This window comes from Stegodyphus dumicola, chromosome 10 (assembly GCF_044657685.1).
Source record: "Stegodyphus dumicola isolate Sdum_Otavi_A_Nest chromosome 10, ASM4465768v1".
Classification (NCBI taxonomy): Eukaryota; Metazoa; Arthropoda; class Arachnida; order Araneae; family Eresidae; genus Stegodyphus; species Stegodyphus dumicola.
In genome coordinates this window covers 129,249,340-129,271,059 of record NC_140777.1, presented here as the reverse complement: position 1 = coordinate 129,271,059, position 21,720 = coordinate 129,249,340, and the positions used below count along the sequence as shown (strand labels likewise).

Here is a 21,720-nt window from a genome sequence, read left to right as displayed (position 1 = left end):
TTGCACATGTGTCAACAATTTACCACAGGTAAAGTCCATAGTTAATTCAAAATCATACTTGATTACAGGACAGTTTAAAAAATACAATAAAAAAAGAATAATCCATGTTATATAAAGAAAAATACCATTCATAATTTACCTGCATTTTCAAGTGTATTTATGCACAGAATAAGTTTATTTGGTTTTGTAAATGAAATCAGTAATCAAAATAAAAATAACATGCCAAATAAAAGATAAAATGAAAAAACTACATTATAAATAGCATCACAGGAAGATAAATGGCAGTCACTTCACTTTACAACTGAACAATTTACTTTAAGAGATATTTTCGAAAATTTATACATTCTGGATTACGTACAAAGAGCTGTGAAATATTATGGCATTATCTGCTATCACTGCTTTTACCCATGCACTTTTCCTTTTATATTTTGAGTGCTGATGAGAGTTCCCCCCCCACCACTACATTTTGTTTTTACATTTTATTTTCAGTTGACATTTAAACTTTGTGATACGTTTTCCCATTATTCTGCAATAAGAAACCCTTATTTAACCATTTTATTAATTATTTATTTTAAGATGACACCTGAGAGTTTTAATAAGTTTCATTTATGAATTCTGACTTTCATTGTGACAATCTTAACTTCACTTAACACACACACACAAAAAAAAAAAAAAAAAAAAAAAAAAACCTTGGGAGAGGTCTTCTTACAACATTACATAGAGTAGAAATTCGTCTTACCAATTATATTTTCTAAATCTGGCATTTTTGGTTCTTCTAAATCATCTAGCATTGCTTCTTTCTCATTTATTTCATTTTCTAATGTTTTTAATTTCTGAAGAGCATCAATTAAGTTTTGCAGCTAAAAAGAAAATCATGTTTAAATAAATTTACATTAAGTACAGATAAAATTTATAATACTCGAATTGAGTAATTTATATTATCTGAAGAAAATACAGTATCTACTGCTTTCCTATTTTACTATGAGCCCTGAAAACTAATGAAAACAAAAAAGAAAATCCAACATACCTTAAAATTGCTAATGATTTTAGATTCTTCAAGTTCTTCTTCAGCAGCATTTTCATCTTCTGTGCAATTCACTGAAATGTGTATAAAAATTTCTTAAAAATTAAATATAATTATTAGTTATAGTCACACATGAATTTATTTGACAGTTTTTAAATAAAGAATGACAAGTATAGTTAACTGCAATCATCTAGCAAATGCAGATATATCAAATTTTTCTGTAATAAACAGCACACTGATTGATACACTAAACTTCTGCAAGAATTAAAAATAATCTTCCATACACCAGTTCAATTAAGGAAGAATAAGAGTTTCAATCAGTTATATAAATTGCAGCTAAACACAGATTTATTATTATTATTATTGTCAAATATTTAGAAAATCCCAGGTATAGGAAAATATCCACGCTAATAATCCTTTGTAGACAAGAAAGGATTTGGTTTGCATTGGTTTATTTAATTATGGCAAAGCACACTAGGGCTATCTGCCTAAGGGGAGAGATGCCTTCATGGAGGACTTTCTAAGGGAAACTGGCTCATATACATGTTACACATGGGGAAAACCATGAAAACGCCCATGCAGCCAGCCCGTTCACAATATTCGAACCTCGGACCGAACTACCAGTGTTCAGCGACTTTACCACTCGGCCACTGGTTGGCCGACAAGAAAGGAAGTTTCACTTCTGTAACTATATGGATGATTCTGTTATGTGCAATAGAATAGTAAAAGAGTTTAATGTATTAGACTGACACAAGTAAGTAGTAAGTTGACAAGTTTCAGTACTATGAGTTATCTGGAACTATGGTGAGCACCATGAATGGTGATAACTTGCTAATATATACCTCTGCCTCTTTCTTGAATCATTTCCCCTTAGTAACAATGTCCTTAATTATTAGCAACAATAATACAAGGATAATAATAAATTATTTTCTTTTAGATTTTTGGTAACACTATGATTAAAACACACAGCTAAAGAGCTGATGAAAAAATAAAAAAGATAATAAATTTTTAAAAATTAGCCAAACTACAGGCATATTTACTCTGCAAAGGGTGCCTTAAACGGTGCTTCATCATAAAAATAGTGCAAGTGTTCAACAAGTCAGAAACCTTCACAAAGCTATTCTGCCATAATGGTGCATTATTATAAAAATTTAATTTTTATTTAAAAGAAAGTAACTTTAAAGGTGTGTAAAGTCATTAGGATTTTTAAAGAAGGAAACGCAAAAAATGAGCAATGCCCTCACCGGGACTCGAACCTGGACCTCTCAAATACGCACAGAATGTGCTGCTCACCATGAAGGACTGCAGTAAGAAGGGAGAAAATACCTTACAGGTGCAAGAACCATTATACCAAGACACTGCTATGCAAGTAATATTTTCAATCCGAGTGCTAAGCTTATTTTATTTAATATACTCTTATTTCAATTTTTTTAATTAATGAAGCAATTTTCACTTTATTAACGGATGTTCAAAAACTGGATAATGATAGCAAGCAGTTTCCTGAAATAACATACAAGTAAGTTATCACATTCCCTTAAACACATTCCTATTAATGCAAAATTCCTATTAACGCAACTAAGAATGAGAATGCAAAATTAATTTGAAAGCCAAGCAGATGTTGCTTTAAATTTTGCCTGTTGCATATTTTGGAGATTCTTCAGATTTGTTATCTTCAGCTAACAATCTACAGTTAAAACAGAATTCATTAGATACAGCAGGCCATGCTTTTGTGCTGCTTCTATGCTGGGTTTCTAAAAAAAAGGGACTAATTATTCACATTACACAATTTACTTTAAAATTACCCACCATTCGCACTGCATGAGGTTAAATCAAATAATCAAGATCTCTCCACTATATGGATAAAATAAACCTGATTAAATAAACAGATGTACTCTCACATCCCAGAATATCTTAAGTGATACTCCATTACTTTCAATACAATAAAGCACAGTAGTCAACTAAACCATACTGAAATTTCAGTACTTTCAATAATTCATTAGTTTTGTAAAATTTACCCATTTGTAAAATTCTTTCATCAATATTCAATTTGAAATACTGAAACATTTCTCAGGTATTTGCTGATTGCCAAAATGATATTCTGAAAATAGTTATGCTAAAAATCCCATCAATATTTAGTGAACACACATACTGTTCATTATGGCATGTTTTCTTCTCCTATGCTCTACAATTTCATGACCTTAAAATAGCTGCAATAAAATGCATATTTTTTTATCTCAAATACTGGATTCTGGGAAATGGTGTAACTATGTATATTACAGAATTTTGACAAAACAATTTAGATTTTACATATCTAAAATTTTCTGAGCTGCTCATCAACAAATTCAGCACATATCAGAAAAGAAAAAAGAAATAAAAGTATTCTGAAAAACATAAGAAATTAAAAGCTTACATTTAGTTTCCAGCCTTTTGAAAAATTCTTTATCATAAATTTCTCGTTCATTCCATAATGTTAGCATACGATTAACTTCACTTTTTATTTCTTTGACTCTGCAAATAAATTTCACTTAAATACATGGTGATTCAAAAATAAAGGAACAAACTTCTAGGAGGGGTAAGATATACCTAGATGATTCGGAATCCCATAGCAATTCAAAAGGGATAGGTACTATCGCAGGAAAATTATCAACAACCTCCTGAAAACATGTTAGGATGTAAAATATGAATCCACCGAGATTGCAAATTGACATTTAAAGAACATAAGTCTAAAATAAGCCATGACCTTCCTGATAATGAAGTTTTCTGGCTACATGTCCGAGTCTTACATCTATAGTTTTGCACATAAGGTGCTGGTTATTTGCTTGAGGGCACTGTTTGTCAGAGCTGTAGTTGGAATGCAGCATTAGTCATTTCAAGTTCTAATTGCATATGCAGAGCACAGAACAATTTATGAACATGGAAATGGCAGACACACACATTGTGCTTTGTGAAGTTCACTGATATGGAAGGGCTGTGACACAGTTGTGTGAAAAACAGAACCCGAACTGACATCAGATTACTGAATGTTTGTGAATTTGCACCGTAACCTGTGTGAATATCAGACCTTCTGCAAGGGCAAGCATGATACAGGGTGACCATGAATGACATGTACACCTGCCATAACATGAGATATTGTGTCAAGCGGAAAAATTCCTGGTACAAGCATACAAATCGTTGCCCATGATATTATAGCATCTCAACTTGTGTACGGTGGACATTACACAGGAAGCCTTTACATCCATATCATTTGTCAGAGGTCCAGCCATTGCAGTCTGAGGATTAACTATGACATCCCACAAAATATGAACCCACATGCTACCCATCAGCGGCTTTCTGTGAGTGTATGGACAAGTATTATCAGTGATTACTTAATTAGGCCATATTCTTCCCACCTCTACTGGATGGTCAAAAATAGTGTATTTTTCTGGAGAAAATACTGCCGCAACTACTCGACACTGTCCTATGCATGTTCAGCAAATAATGCGGTACCAGCATAACGGGCTCCAGCTCACTTCGCCTGTACCATATCAGATTACCTGAAAATATATTTGCATAGTAGTGGATTAGGCATGGAAGATTAGGCATGGCCGCTGCATGGCCACCTTCAGAATCTGATTTGTATAGCCTGGATTTCTTCTTGTGGGGGACAATGAAAGGCATAGTCTATGAGATGCTCATTGACTGTAACACTGATCTCATTAAAACAATCTCCGTGACAGCTGCAAACATCCGCAACATAATGGGTATTTTTGAAAAGGTTCGACGATCCATGCATGGCCATTGTAATGCCTGCATAATAATAAATGGTCAGGATTTTCAACACCTGTTGTGAAATTGAAAGGGTATACATATTGTAAATTAATGCTCAATAAAGTTTTTCCACTCATTATTAGCCTCTTTGTCACCCATTATTAGCCTGTCATTCCAACCTCTTTGTTTATCCTTCAGCTGATCAGAGCTAGAAGGAAAAATATTTGTTGGAATTTACTCTAATCACAGAATGACATTTAAAGACCAAAAAAATTAATCCTGATTTTCCTGATGATGTAGATCTCCGACATTTTCTAACGTGGAATAAAGCATGGACTCTCACAACTACTGAAATGGCACATCTTCATGGCTATTGTGAATGTCCGATGGAAGCCTGGCATATCTAAAAACATCTGAAATTTCATGCAAAGCCCACATTAGACAACTTGGGAAAAATTCATTATCAAGATAGTCATGACTTACTTTAACCCCTTAACTGCCACAGAAAACGTACACAATTCACTCCCCAGTGCCACCGTTTTTACACGAGTGCACGTAGTTATGGAATGTATTGGGGGGAGAATAAGTGCATGTTTTGCTGTCTAAAAAACTATTTACTTTCCCAAAATAAAGAATAAAAGAAAAAAATTAGAATACGTTTAGAGTAAAAGTATAATAAAAAAAAGATGTAAATATAATGAAAATGATGTTTGTACAATAAAAAAGATGTATAACATCCCAAAAAATGGAGTTTCGATCAATTTATTTTTAGGCCAGTAAAGTGTAATACAGTCAAAAGTCTTTAATCCAGACACATCGGGACTTCACGATTCCGGATTATTGATTTTTCCGGATTATAGATCATCAGTTTAAATCTGGTAAAATGGCATGCAGAAATTATAAAATTAAAAATATGAAACCGTAATTTATGAAATAAAGAACAATTATGATCTAAAGAGTATCAAAATTTACAAAAAATAAAAAAAAAAAAAAATTAATATTTATTTGTTTACTTTATTAAACATTTCTTTTAACGTGCGCATAGCCGAAATTAGAAAATTGCAACCAGAAAACTATTTGATGTGTATTCGTGACATTTATAATGACGAGGAATTTGATTTAAATAATATCAAAGATGGAATACATCGAGATGAAATACTACATTTAGTAAGGAATTATAAACCAAATAAAATAAAAACATCTGCCCTGAAGATAAGGATAGTGATGACAGATCAACTTCCAGTTCATTGCATGCCGTTCCCCCCCCCAAGAGCAGCGTGAAATAGATAAACAGATTTCAGAATGATTACAGAAACAAAGGATATGCCTTTATCCATTTTTTGCAGCAATTCCACTTTTTGTTTGATGGACATTGAAACATGCTTTCACTTTGTAGATTCTTTGGCAGTATCCAGCATCAGACATAATTGAAAGTTCAAGCTTACTTTTATAAAATTGCTCTAACAGTCTGCAAAAAATAATAAGCCGGATCCAATTCGAAGATTATGGAACAACGCAATCTGCAACATTAACTGAATTAGATAATTTTAGCTTAGCTTATACCGTCCGTTATACATTAAACGCGCATGCGTAAACATATTATGCGCATGGGTAAAGGTATTAAACGCATATGCACATGCATGAACGCATTATGTGTTGACGCATGTGCAGAAAGTTTGTAGCTTTGAAGTCCGGATTACAGATCATTCCAGATTATGAGCGTCTGGATTAACGACTTTTGACTATATCAGGTTTCAGTGTTATACCTTGTAAATTCAGTATACCTAAATAGAAACCGTGGAGGTGACCACAGGTCATACTCAACGTCGAGCATCTTTCGGAGAATAGTCGCAATCCTCTTCATCTGACGTAATATTAAATTCTAAGGTGTCTGAGTATGAAGATGACGGAAAGCAATCATCTATTTCACTATCACACATATTTGTAAAAAAAGCTCCTATTTGTTGGAAAATATAACTTATTGTAAACCTTTTACTGCATCATCTCTCCTCCTTGAAATGTTTATTAGACTTAGTTCTTATTTTTAATGTACTATATTAGTTATTTCTACTTCTTTTTCTTACTGCCACTGTTTGCGTTGAAAACAGACTGTTTCAACCTAATTGAGATGCAAAAACGAAACGTGATGTTACCTCATCTGGAAAGCCGATTCGTGACGATAGCTGATTGGTTGCCGTGAGATGACGTCATGCCTACTTCTGCTATAAGTATCTCGCGTCGCTCTGGCTCAACTCTCCTTCTAGTTCCTGCTTTTCTGGCACTTGGGTGTGCGGTTTCCAGCCTCTTCGGAAGGATGCATGCAGTCCGGTGAATAAAGTTCTTTGGTACCTGTCCACAAGATGACTGTTCCTGAATAAAGTTCCTTGGTTCCTGTATACAAGATGATTGTTCTAGAATAGGTTCCTTGGTTCCAGAGGCTACCATGTGAGTGACTGCCATGGGTGGCATCATTGTTCTTCAATGAAGGCGGCATTTAGAATACGTGAGCGGCAATTCCTTGTGTCAAACTAATGCAAACGGAGTTAGGCCGGTTTTGAGTGCTTTCAAGAACTTTGATTTAAATTTCAGGTGTTTTATCGACCATTGATCATGGACTTTTTGAATGTGTAGCCAACTTCATTTTGAGGCTGATTAATTACTGTTTAGGACATTTTGTTTGTATTGAATGCCAGTGTTTTTGAAGACCAGGTAAAAATATTATTTGATGAATGATGGTTATATTGTATTTTTCCTAAGACTCTGATATTGTTGAAATTTATTTTCTGTGTTATTATTCTTTATTATATTGTTAATAAATTGGTTAAGTTCAAAACCTTTTATTGTCTTCAATGTCTGCACAACATAGTATCTCAGGGAGCTTTTATTGCTACTACTGCTAAATGTTTAATTTTATAAACTTTAAACTTTGCTTTAGCATCACTATTACAAACAATAAACGAGAGACACAGAATAAAAAAGTATGTTTTACTCAAACAGAAACACGAACAATAACTGTGCAGTCATTAGTAATCACTATCAGACATATTCATAAAAAAAGCATATACTACAAACACTAAATAAAAATGGAAGATACAGAATAAAAAAAGTACGTTTTACTCAAACAGAAACACGGGCAATAACCGCCCAGTTATTACTTTCATCGTTTCAGAAACATCCCACCTCCGATTCCTCTCCTCTTCTCTGAAAAAGTAGCCCCCCCTTTGCATACTCTGTCAAAGTCATTGCATTGTTATATTCCAAAGCTTTGCAAATAATTTTACTGGTAACACCGCAAAGCAAATGATAGCATTTCGGAAGGGCATATACACCCAGAGCAGTTAATGCATCGGCTGAGTAAGGCTTATATATATGCCCGCAACAGTTAAGGGGTTAAGCTTACGAGCTTAAAATGTCAATTTGCGATCACGATGTATTCAAATCTTCCATCCTGATATCTTTGTGGATGGCTCTCGACAGCTTTCCTGCAACAGCCCCTAACAACCCCCACCCCATCTCGTTAGGACTACATTTCTGACCTGCATTGCTATGGGATTCCAAGTCCTCTCCGTCTACTGCTCTTAGAAGTTTGTTGCTCTAGTTTTGAATTGCCCTCTATATAATGAAAATAATATATGATAATTCTACAAGGCTTACTAACCATAAAAAAAATAATAACAAAGATTCTTAACATGACATTGATTTCATATTACAATTACCACTTTTTTTTTTTAATTATTATTATTTTTTTTAAATTCCATGTTTGGTAAAAACTCTTGAAGTTAGCAGCTTTTTTATTTATTGCTCCTTATTCTCCATATACTCATTTGTAGAATAAAACTTATTCCAAAAAACTATACCAAAATAAATCAAAATATTAAAAATCAAGAATGCATTTCACAGATATAATTAATAAACAGATACTTTTAAATAAAGAATGCAAACTAATTTAAAATTTAAAATTTCAAAAACTTCATGCACATAAAATACAGAGTTTTTCAAAAAGAATACAGTCAAAAGTCGTTAATTCGGACACCCATAATCCGGAATGATATATAATCCGGACCTCAAAGCTAAAAACTTTCTGCACATGCCCCACATTGATGCATGCGAATAGGCGTTTGCGCGTGCGGGTAAGACCTTTACGATTGCGCACATGCGTGTGCACAAGCGCAGAATACGTTTTCACGTGTGCGTTTAATGTATAACGGACGGTATAAGCTAAAATTATCTAATTATCTATTTCAGTTAATGTTGATGATTGCGTTGTTCCTTAATCTTCAAATTGGATCCGACTTATTATTTTTTGCAGACTGTAAGAACAATTTTATAAAAGTAAGCTTGAACTTTCGATTATGTCAAATAGAATTTCCGATGCTGGAGCTCCCAAAGGATCTACAAAACGAAAGTATGTTTCGATGTCCATCAAAAAAAAAGTGGAATTGCTCCAAAAAATGGATAAAGGCATATCCTTTGTTTATCTAACCGTTCCGAAATCTGTTTATCAATTTCACGCTGCTCTGCGTGGAGGGGGGGCCTCGCAGCGTGCAATGAACTGGAAGTTGATCTGTCAGCACTATGGTTATCTTCAGGGCAGATGTTTTTATTTTATTCGGCTTATAATTCCTTATTAAATGTAGTATTTCATCTCGATGTACTCCGTCTTTGATATGATTTAAATCAAATACCTCATCATTATAAATATCACGAATACAAATCAAATAGTTTTCTGGTTGCAATTTTCTAATTTCAGCTATGCATAATGTATGCTTTACGCATGCGCGCGTTAAAAGAAATGTTTAATAAAGTAAACAAATAAATATTAAGCTTTTTTTGGTAAATTTTGATACCCTTTAGATCATAATTGCTCATTTTTTTATAAATTACGGTTTCATATTTTTAATTTTATAATTTCTGCATGCCATCTTACCAGATTTAAACTGATGATCTATAATCCGGAAAAATCGATAATCCGGAATCACCGAAGTCCCGACGAGTCCGGATTAACTTTTGACTGTATATGTATTACAAAGTTTTATTTTGTCCAAACTATCGATTACTGCGCCTCGGCTTGGCTATTGACGAAACGAATACATAGTCTAGTTTATATTAATAGCTGCTAGATATCAGTTGTCTTCTGTTTTGCGTGGTAACTGTCATATGTTTAAAATGGCTACTCCGCAGCAGATATCATATTTAGTTTTCGAGTTTGCGAAGTGCAATTCCGTGACTACAGTGGAAAGACGTCTCAAATTGAGGTACCAAAGTGATCCTCCAAATTGGTGGAACATGGGCAGATGGTATCGACAGTTCGTGAATACAGGATGTGAATGTAAAGGAAAGAGTCCTGGCCACCCTTGTGTTCCCGATGAAAATGTTGCACGAATTCAAACTGCTTTTCAACGTAGTCCTTCAAAACCAACTCGTCACGCCAGTCGGGAGTTACAACTGGCTACAACAACAATTTGACGTGTTTTGAGACATTGGTTAGTTATGAAGTCGTACAAGTTACATTAGTTACAGGTTCTGCATCCTGATGACAAACGCAAACGTGTGGCATTTTGTAATGAGATTATTGATGCTATTGACAGTGCACATTTCGCACAACACATCGTGTTCAGTGATGAAGCGTTTTTTTCATGTTAGTTGCCATGTAAGCAAACAATATATTCAAATTTGGGGCCTACAAAACCCACATGCAGCCATTGAACATGTACGAAATTCGCCCAAAATCAATGTGTTTTGTGCGATATCCCTTTATGGCCCATTCGTCTTTGATGGAAACATGGTTAACAGTCAACAGCATCTCGCTATGTTACAAAACTTATTGTTTCCGAGGCTGCACGAAGACAACTTCATTTTTCAACAAGACGAAGACAACTTTATTTTTCAACATCCCCCCTTCACTGGTGTCACCAAGTGCGCAATTATCGGAATGAAACCGAACCGTTGGATTGGTTATCAAGGAACAGGCGACTTAGCATGTCTCAGCTGGCCTCCATGGTCACTGGATTTGACACCCTGTGACTTCTTCCTATGGGATTTCATTAAAGACAACATTTATGTACCCCCACTCCCACAGAACCTAGAAGAGGTGAAGAACCGGATCCGTACTGTCATAACGTCACTGACGACGGACATGCTTGCCCAAGTATGGTAGGAATTTGAGTATCGATGTGATATTGTTTGTGTCGCTGATGGAGGACATATCAAACATCTGTAATCTACAGAGAGGTTCATACATAATATGTGTGTAAAGTTTCATATTCGTATGCAATACAGTTTAATAAATATATGCATTCAAAATACGTATGGTCCTTTTGAAACACGCTGTATATTTTAAAAAATAACTTTAAATATCCTCTCATCTTACTAGTGTAGTATTTTACAAAAAAATATTACAAAGCATTTTATTTGGTTTCTAATATTAATACAAAATTTGTTTTTAACTTTTATTATTTTTAAAAGCTTAATTTTGATGTGTTACATGGTACCAAACATAGAATGCTTGATAAAACCTTATAAAGTAAGATGCAACTTATCCATATTCAAGTTAGAAGTTATTTTACATAAGTTACTTAGCGCGCAGGAAAAACATTACAGCATTTCTAAATCGAAACTTACAGGAGCATTTTACCGCATCAGAATATCAACCCAAGAGAGTCAGTGTACTCCAACGACGTCTGCTTCTCCTCTCCTGGAGCCACGTCACCACATGTTCTCCTTTGTATTCATCCGAGGCACACCTTTCAAGAAATATAGTCCGGTGAGCCCCTTACCAGTGATAGCAAGATTTTAGCTATGCCAGGGACTGAAGCGTATGCGTCCGCCTGAGTAAGTTACCATTGCTGGTGAGTCACAATTCGGTGCTGCTGTTGGCGTAGGAATCTCTGATTTTCTAGGTGGATTCTCTGTTGTTGGGAAGTTCTACGATTGTTTGCGAGCACTGACTCTTCAGAGTCTTTTCTTTGTGACATATGCGGGCTTAAGTCAATCGATGCTTACTTGTATTAGCTTTGGCCCATATGGAATTTGTGACAACTTTGTCACCTCGACTGATCACAGCATAAAGGCCTTCATATGGCGGCTGAAGGCTTCTTTTCATTATATCCATTCGAAGAAAAACATGACTGCAGGTGGTTAAGTCTTTGCTGATGAATACCACTTGCTCGCCATGAGGTTGATTTGTAGGAGGTAGGAGGCATTGCATAGACTTGAGAGGCTTTCCAACAAAAGTCATTGGAGCTGAGGTTCCAGGAGTAGGGCACAGGAATTCTCCTGGGAGACGAATTGGAGTTCCGTACACCATTTCTGCTGTGGTTGCTTGCAGATCATCCTTACAAATGGCTCTGAAACTTAATAAAGTTGTAGGCAATACAGCAGTACACTAACTATTGCTGTGTGCCATGATTGCGGACTTCAGCTGCTGAAGAAATCTTTCAACTTGGCCATTTGCAGACAGATGGTATGGGGATGTGCGGTGTCGAGCTGTACCCAGGAATTTGGTTAGTGCATCAAAAAGTGATGATTCACACTGCTTTCCCTGGTTGGAGAGGGGATCCAAATCTGGAGATCCAACCTGCGTAGAAGGCTGCTGCAACAATCGTTTTGTGGATATATCTACTAACGGAAATGCTTCTGGCCACTTAGAAAAATGACTGACACATGTGAGACAGTATCGAAAGCCTTTGGATGGAGGAAGAGGTCCTACGAGATCAATGTGAACATGTTCGAATCTAGCACTAGGTGGCACAAAAACACCAATTTTACTTTTGGTATGGTGTGTCACTTTAGATTTCTGACACAGTAAGCACTCAAGAGCCCAAGATGCGACATCTGCTTTCATTGACGGCCAAATATATCTTTCGTCGATCAGCTTTACTGAGGCTTTTACTCCTGGGTGTAAGAGAGAATGAAGGTTGCTAAACACTGCTCGACGAAATGACTGTGGAATGAACGAAAGGGCGAATGCGACCAGTGGAGATATCACAATGCAGAATAACTGGAGGCTGACCAACAGGGAGGAGCTTCAGCACTAAGGAGGTAGTCAAACTTCCTGATAAAATATTTCACAGTTCAGCATAATTTTCTTGCTCCTTGGCAAGCTGGTAGTAGTTGATAGCAGATGGTGTCTAACTGTAGTTATATGAATTCAAGACAGCATATCCACTACCACATAACCAGAACCTTTTAAGTAGCAAATATCAGTCATAAATTGGCTGATAAAGTCAGTTGTCTAAGTTCTTGTGGAGAGCATTTATCTTCTTTTTGCCGAAATGCAAATGTAAGTGGTTTGTGGTCTGTGAATAAAATGAAGTTCAGACCTTCGACCATATGTCAAAAGTGCCTTATTGCCATATACGACGCAAGGAGCTTTCTGTATGCACTGTATCTCTGTTGAGTTGGAGATTTTTTTTTTTTTTTGAGTAAAAAGCAAGACGTTGCCATCTTTTTTCAACTTGTTGGTGAAGAGCTGCACTCATAGCTATGTCAGAAGCATCAACTACAATTGTGAGTGGGGTCTCTGACGAAAGATGGTACAAGATCACTGTGTCTGACAGATCTTTCTTACATTTCTCAAATGCATTTGTGGTTACTTCAGTCCATGCGATTAGTCTTTTGTCGTTTTTCATTGCTCCCTTTAGGTATGTATCGCTTGAGTTTTTGGAGCTTGCGGAATAAAACATTGGCAAAAGTTGCCCATAGCCAGAAAATGCCCAAGTTCTTTCACAGTTTCTGGTTTTGGGAAATTCAAAATTACTGAAACTTTTTCTAGTAAAGGAGTGATACTCTCGGGAGTTACCATATGTCCTAGAAATTTCACAGTTGATTTACCCAAGGCACATTTAGCTGCATTTAGTACTATACCATAATCTGTGAATTGCTGGAACACTATCTTATGATGTTGCATGTGCTAGGTGTCATTTTCAGATGCTACCAAAACATCATCAAAGTATGGTACACAAAAGTCCAGTCCATTGAGAACATGATGAATAAACCTCTGGAATGTAGCCACAGCATTCGATAACCCGAATGGCATGAATAAATATTCGAAGAGAATGAATGGTGTAGAAACAGCTGCTTTTGGCACATCTTGAATTTGATGGTAAGCTCTTTCCAAATCCAGAATTGAAAACATCCACTTCCCATCTAAGACTTGAAGACAATCCTGTATGTGAGGAATGTAGTGTCCTGTAATGTCCTGCAGTGTCTGGAATGGTGGCACTATTTAATTTCCTATAATCCCCACAATGTTGCCAATATAAATTGCTTTTGGTCACCATGAGCAGAGGGGATGCCCAGCAGCTTTTGGAGGGTCTACAGATTTCGGTGTTTGGCTGCTTTAAGCTTATCGGCTGAAAGCCTACGTGGCCATGAAAACACAGGTGGTCCTCTAGTCTCAATACAGTTAGTAATGTCGTGCTGAATTTTTCGTGCTGTTGAGCTAGCTTAGGTAAGTGCAGGAAACTTGGCAAGCATTTTGTGAAATTTAGTATCTCCTTTGATTGCCTTGATGTGAGTTATATCTTTTGTAGTCACAGTTCCTTTGGAACATAGTTGGGTAAGTGGATCCACCAAACATTTTTGATGAATGTCGACCAGTAATCCAAAGTGAAGAAGGAAGTCAGCCCCAATAATAGGTTAAGAGACTGCAGCGATGACAAATGGCAGGTTCCTGGCTGCGCTCCGTAACTGTGGGCGGAACTACCAAGACATCTCGTATCAATCAGATACTTTAATGGTGTGGATTTATCTGAGAGGTATAAACAATAATCTCAGTTTTGCACACCCAAAGAGCCAAGTAACTGCGGCACTAGTTTTCCGCCCTAAAAGTAGAGGGTTTAGTGCACTTGGTAGCTTTTTCTTTAAACCGTTGATGGTACCAGTAATGCTCTGTATTACCTCGTCATTGGTGGCTTGATGAACGGCCTCTTTTGTTCTGCTGCTCTCGTTCGATTGAATACGATCTGGAACGTGTTTCAATCCGAGAGAGGCGAGATGAAATATCCATTAATAATTCTTTTAGCGTAGAGTCTTCTGTTCTTACTTCAAACACTGAAGCACTGTTTCCAGTGGCCAGCTCGGCAAGCTTGTGTAACTTGTCAATGGAAATGGCTAAAATCTGTTGTGCATGTGATGGCAGTTGCTGCAAGAAAAGTGATTTAAAAAAGATCGTCGCTCATTCGTGAGCCAGCCATACTCCGCATTTCTAGTAAGAGGCGTGATGATTTTTTGTCACCAAGCTGCATTCCAAAAATGAGGTCTCCGAGACGCTGTTCCTCCATATCTGCATATTGCATACATAGACCACTTTATATGCAGCCTCGGCTGGAGGGTTAAGAATAATGTCTCCTACAACCGCTAACTCCTCAGGTTGTAAAACAGAAAATACGTAGTGGAATTTTGTGCACTCTACTGTTACACCGGTTAATGCAAACTGGCTTTCGATCTGCCAGAACCAGATTTCCGGATTTGCTCGTCAGAAGGGAGGAGCTTTCTTTGCTACATGTGCTATATTTCCAGTGGCTTGATCTGTGCCGTTATTTTCCATTTTATCAAATGAATTGAATATTTCGGAAGAGAAAATGACTAGTGGTAAGTTCCAATGAGGTAAAGATCACAAACCTCATGCTTCATCGATGAAATAGGACTCCCAATTTTCAGTCTATGTGCTTGCACTGGACTGAAAATATAATGCATTTCTTATATTTCGTAATTTTCTAACATTTATTTCAATTACTTTGAGTTCTATTTCATAATGCCAATTTCCAATGTTTAATTTTTACAAATAGTTTTGATTTAAAATGCATAAACACGAGGGTGTCGAGGGACAATTTATCAATTTTACTGCAGAAATTGCTTTTCACTCAAAATTGAATTAGCAAAAATGCTTAATTGGAATGAGTTCTTTGGTGCTCTGCATTGGTTCTTGATCCCTTCTATTCACGGAAATATTTGGCCTAGCTTGAATTGCCGGTTTGGCATTGCCTTATTACTTGAGTAAAGGACGAAACACCTTCGTATTTATTTCTTAATTATTGTTCATTGAACGGGAGTTGGTTTGTTCCCCTTAAAAAGTCAACTAATTTTCGATCAATGACAATGATTACTTGCTTTTAATTTATTTCTTTTTACAATTGAAATTTTGTTATTCATGATTTAAATCAAGTCCCTGTTAAACATTTTTAACAATTTACATTCAAGTTACTTTAAAACAATTTTCGGAATTGAACTTACTAACTATGGATTCACTCTTTAAAGATATTTCTACTAAAATTAATCTTAGGAGATAATATAATCAATATTTCTTTACTAAATAAATTATATATATATATATATATATACACACAATACAACACAAAAGCATAAAGCGAAGAGGAAAGATTTTATGATTAATAGGCTCATTGGCATGTGCCATAAAATGGGAGTGCAAATAATAAAGTTATCGCGAGAAAATATTCAAGGCAGAATTAAGTTCTGTGGGTGATGCGATTCTACAGTAAACAGGATGGAAAAAAAAAAAATCTGAAATGTTTCAGATTTTAAATTACGTCCAAAGGGACGTTTTTTAACATTTTGTGTGTTACCTTCCTTTATTAAATATCATGCTCCTCACACTTAAACCATAAGATCCAGTGCAACAGCAATATCGCAAAATAGTTTTAAAACGAGCATATCTTTAGCATTTCCGATACAGAGACTCACACGCTGGAGATAAAAATGTTTTTTCTGCACAACGTTGCCATTGCTCGCTTTGAAATCCTTGAGTTTGTTAATCAAAAATTTGTCAAAGTTTTAAAAAATAGGAAATCGATCATAAAACAAATTTCAAATTTCAAATTTGGTCTTCCACATGCTCATATTTGCTGGAGGATTACGTTATTCAAAATTCGATGACTCTATGTACCGTTATTTTATGACAATGTGAGAAATATACATACATTTACGCAGATTTTCATTATTTAATTTCTTCAAATATAAAGCAGGACTCTAACATTTTATGGCAACAGTTTGAAAAGTGAACCGACATTTATCCGTCCGACGCAAAATGCCAAAACGAAACTAACAGTCCTTCGGGATTCAAATCCCTTTGGACTAATAACTTTGCATAATGACCACTTCTCAGGTTGCAGGAAAGGATGATGGTAAAGCTTGGAAAAATAAGCAACTACATGGCAGCTCGCTGAGGGAACGTCCTTCTTTTATGGTGTGGCGCCTGGAACTGGTGTTAGGAGGAATTGAAAAATTTTATGTGCATACTTCTTAAGATTGATCATAAAATTTATTACTGGCATAAGTATAACACTTTTACCTGATGATTTTTGATTTTTTCTTAAAAAACTCAAGGCAGATGAGCACATGTGCTCCAGGGTTAATCGCAAAAGTATAAATAAATGATTTTCTAAAAAGTACAGTACAAAGTCCATTATCCGGAATGACCTATAATCCAGACCTGAGAGCCACAAACTTATGCATGTGCATAAAGCGTTTACCCATGTGCGCTTCCGATAGTGAAGAAAGTGACAGAAAGGTTATTGAAAATGAAAAAATTTCGATTGACAAGTCAGTCGGTATTCTCGACACGGCAATCACAGGACTTGAACAATGGAACTGTAACCGAACAAGAAGTTATGTCTGTTTATAGAATTAAAGAGAAAGTATTAGCACAAAAATCAAAGCAACCTAAACAACTTACATTAATAGAAATGTTTAATAAAATAAACAAATAAATATTAAGCTTTAGTTTTGTAAATTTTGATACCCTTTAGATCATAACTGCTCTTTATTTCATAAATTACGTTTTCATATTTTTAATTGTATAATTTCTGCATGCCATCTTACCAGATTTTAATTGATGATCTATTATCCGGAAAAACCCCTAATCCAGAATCGCCAAAGTCCCGACGAGTCCGGATTACAGACTTTGTACTGTACATGCATAAATACCATGAATAGTTACACAAAAGGGGCAAACATACTTAGTTTCTTGTAAATAAAATGTTTTTAAAATATTTTCCATAAAAACACTTTATAATGATACATGAAGCAAGTCTTACTTCTGAAGACAAACTGCCTTTTCTAAAACAGTTGAAAAGGCCTCTCTAAATTCTGGAGCTTTCTTTTTTCCACAGTGTTGAATAACATCATTAGCAACATAAAACATGGCAAGAGCATTAAAATCTGAAAGAAATCATTAGATAAGTTATTTTTTTTAATTAACTGTTTATAAGTTAACAAAAACTAAAATAAAATAATACTTCAATGTTCATATACTGTTAAAGTCACAATGGAAATACGAATATATGAATATATACATAAAAGTATCAATTTTTTTTTCTTCCGGTTTGGTAACTATTGGTTGATTTTTTACATATTTATACAGAATTTTGGTTTTTGCTGGTTTTTAATTTTATTTCCTTCATGTCTTTGTGGGATTTGGTTCTAAATTTTTTATATATAAACACACATGAAATAATTTGTATACTGTTGATGAAGCATAGTGTGATTTATAAAGTGACATATTAGCAAACACAGTTGATTCAGCAATTTTATATCTCAACATAATTATTATTGACATAGACATAACATAGCTTAACGAGTGAAATCTGCATACCCATTCTGTAATGAATTTTTCAATATCGAAAGCAAGTATAGCAGCAAATGATACGCGAGTTGGTAGCAGAGAAGGAAAAAAGAAAATGTGATGTGTCCAAGATGAAAATTTGGTTTAGAAATATCTAGTTTTAACAAAGCTTTATTTCTATTCATTAATTTCAAGGGTATTATCCTGTCAACTGCACAAGTTGTCTACCACCATCAAACGTGGCGGAGACCTAACAAAGTTGCATCAATCAATCTTACGGAATTCTGAAATAATGGATGCCTGTTTATTAACTAACAACCAGTATTCAACCCTTTTTTTTTTTTTTTTTTTTTTTTTTTTTACACTTTGCAAAAAGGCTTTCATCAATTTCTACTGTTTTGTTAGACATTGATTTCCCCAGAAGCTCTGTTTAGAACACAGAATACTGTTTAGAATACATATTGTTAGCCTACAGATTTTATGTAACTGTTCTAAGCTATTAATTAGTGTTTTGTCAGTGTTTAGCTGACAATATCGTGTCTATTTATAACCACTTTTTTATGGTAGGATACTAAAACCTTGAAAATAATCCACTGCTTGTAGCTCTGTAGAAGGCAGGTCCCAAATCTTAATAATTTTCTAAATGGGAGAAAAAATGCAGCAATTACAGATAATTTATATCCTTATTCATAAAAGCATGAGGTGGTTTATTGGGAACCAACCAGGTTTACATCAAACAAAAGTGCAGATGCATCATGCACGAGGGTTGGAATTTTAATAGTGGCAACTATTTATTTACAAGGAATACAAAAGTGATTCATGCCACCATGTTTTACAGTCCTTCAATATAGTCGCCAGCACTGTGTACAACCTGTTTCCAACAATGTGGAAGTCGCAGAATACCTGTAGCAGCGCCTGTTTTGTTGATAGTTTGAATGGACCGGTTTACTGCCGCAAGAATCTCAGAAACAGTTTGGAAGCGAGTGCCTCGAAGTGGTTCCTTCAGCTTAGAAATTAAGTCATAGTCACAAGGGCTTAGATCTGGGGAGTATGGTGGACGGTAAAGCACTTCCCAGCCCCATCGCTTGAACAAATCAGTCACAGCTTGCGCTGCATGTGGCCGAGCATTGTCATGCAAAATGAGAGGAGCGTTCTGCAGAAAGTGTTGCTGTTTTTTTCTCAAAGCTGGTCGGAGATTGTGCTCCAAAAATGAGCAGTAATACTGCGCAGTGATGGTCTGCTGTGGGGGAACGGTATGCGTTAGGATGACACCATCACAGTCGTACACGAGAATCACCATAACTTTCACATTGCTGGGGTTCTGATGAAATTTCGAACGTCGTGGTGACCCGTGATTACGCCATTCATTTGATTGGGCCCAAGTCTCATCCAGCGTAATGATATGGCATAAAAAAGCATCTCCTTCGCGCTCATCGCGCTCCAGGTGGGTTCGGGCAGCATCGTATCGTAGCCATTTCTGCATTTTCGTCAACTGATGTGGATCCCATCATAAAGCAATTTTTCTCATGGACAGACGTTCCTTCAGAATGTGCAGCACAGTCATATGCACTAAAATCCTGTTTGTCCAGCCAGCTGACGAATCATTTGGCGGCAATCACTGTCCATTAGTGCGGCAACAGCTTGCACGTCTGCATCGCTGACACTCGGACGACCTGGCCGCAGCATGTCTGCCATGTTTTAGTATCCTTCATTGAATGTTTTCACTCATCTTGCTACGGTTCTGTAAGGCAATGCAGATTCCCCACAAGCCTCTTGAAACCCTTGACGACACTGTCGTGCTGTACGACCTCTGGCACATTCAATTTTTATCCAACATCGCTGTTCTTGTTTTGAAAATATCCTGACAACACTTTCTTTAGACCTAGAGCTAATACAAGGATCCATTCTTTGCGTCACTCTGCATGCGCGTGACATAGGCAGGACTTTTTGCTGAGAGGTAAGGTAGGTATGTAGTTTACATGTGGTATACGCAATATTCTTTGGTTATATTGCGTAGCGTTTTTTAGCTGTGTTGACACGAGTAAAGTTTCAACCCTCGTACTTAGACATGCATTGCTTAATCTTCGAGACAAGCATATGACTACTAGCAAGATCAACTTTTTTTTATATTCCTATAGCTTTATTCATAGAATATTTGAGCTGCAAACAACTTGAATCCACCAATGATAGTGTTATCACTTTGAAATGCACTGACAGCCACTATCTCATAATAGACCCATCATTTATTTCACACATACAGAAGCTTAGTTTGTACTTTTGATAGCGGTTCAAAACTCACTACGTCCTCCATGACATCAGTGCCTTTGTGGGCATCGAGAGGCTTTATTGCATGAAACGCAGATGAAAAAAGGCCATATTTAAATTTTATTACATTTCTGAATGGCACAGGGATCAAGCTACTTGCAAATATGCTGGGGAGGTTTTTACCCTTGCCTTGAGAAGACGAGCAGGGGCCCTAGGGACAAACTAATATGCACAGTCCATGAGAAGGTAACACACTCTACTATCACAAATGAACTTCCTGACAGAATATATGTGAAAATGGTCAAGGAAAGGCAGTTTCATGGTTAGTGGGATAATACATAAACAAAATTTTAAGTTTTGATTCTCAAATTTGAAATTAATATTGGCTGGAGCACTATGTACCAATTCCCCTTGCATAAGATGCTCCCACGCATAAGATGCAGTTCGATTTTAGGACCCAAAAATTTAAAACTATAAAGAATTAATTGGTTGACAAACTGATTTTAATTAGCCTGCTGGATTACAATTTAACAGGAAAATATTATTACTTACAGTTATTGAAATCAGTGTTTATTCAGTATGCAACTCGTCCTCAACTCTGTTACAACTCATCATTTAACTCCCTCTAAAGTATACAATAACCTAAGGTGCAGTTTCTTCAAATGCACTGTACCATTTCATCTTTATTGTAGACAGTCTTGTCCAAAAAAATTCTTTGTGGTGTCTTTAGGTTAAAGATGACTTAACATACATTCACTTGTTTTGTTAGGAACTATACGTGATATCATTTGAAAACTTCATATCTCTTTGTTTGTTAACGAATGGTGGGTGTAAGAAATTGTTGTGAATCTCAAATGGAACTTCAGATGTTTTCCTTTTTTTAAAGAAACATGTAAGCAGTATTCTCAGGTTTAACACACATGCCATTGCTGACAATCTTTCACCCTTGGTTTTGTTTGGACTTTCTGTAGCTACTAGAGCCACTGTTGTACAAGATCAGTTTTTAGATTCGAAATAATTTAAGAAAAAGAGAATCTTATATACTGGGAAATTTAGTAAGTGCCTGTGTCAGTAGCAATATGTAAGTATCATGCAAAAGAGA

The 21,720-nt window shown here is 35.8% G+C and overlaps 1 protein-coding gene across 3 annotated transcripts in view; it reads right to left on the bottom strand.

Moving 5' to 3' along the window:
- The window catches only part of LOC118201831 (uncharacterized), a 74,066-nt gene that overhangs the window by 26,305 nt on the left and 26,041 nt on the right, over positions 1–21,720 (bottom strand). For 2 of the 3 annotated variants that reach the window (XM_085825532.1, XM_085825533.1), the window contains exons 3-6: positions 17,827–17,950; positions 3,435–3,532; positions 1,028–1,098; positions 740–860 (exon numbers count right to left, since the gene is read on the bottom strand). In XM_085825532.1, coding sequence (XP_085681658.1) covers positions 740–860; positions 1,028–1,098; positions 3,435–3,532; positions 17,827–17,950 — 414 coding nt within the window. Of the gene's footprint in view, positions 1–739; positions 861–1,027; positions 1,099–3,434; positions 3,533–17,826; positions 17,953–21,720 lie in introns of those variants that run through there. The other variant, XM_085825534.1, reaches the window with a different exon arrangement.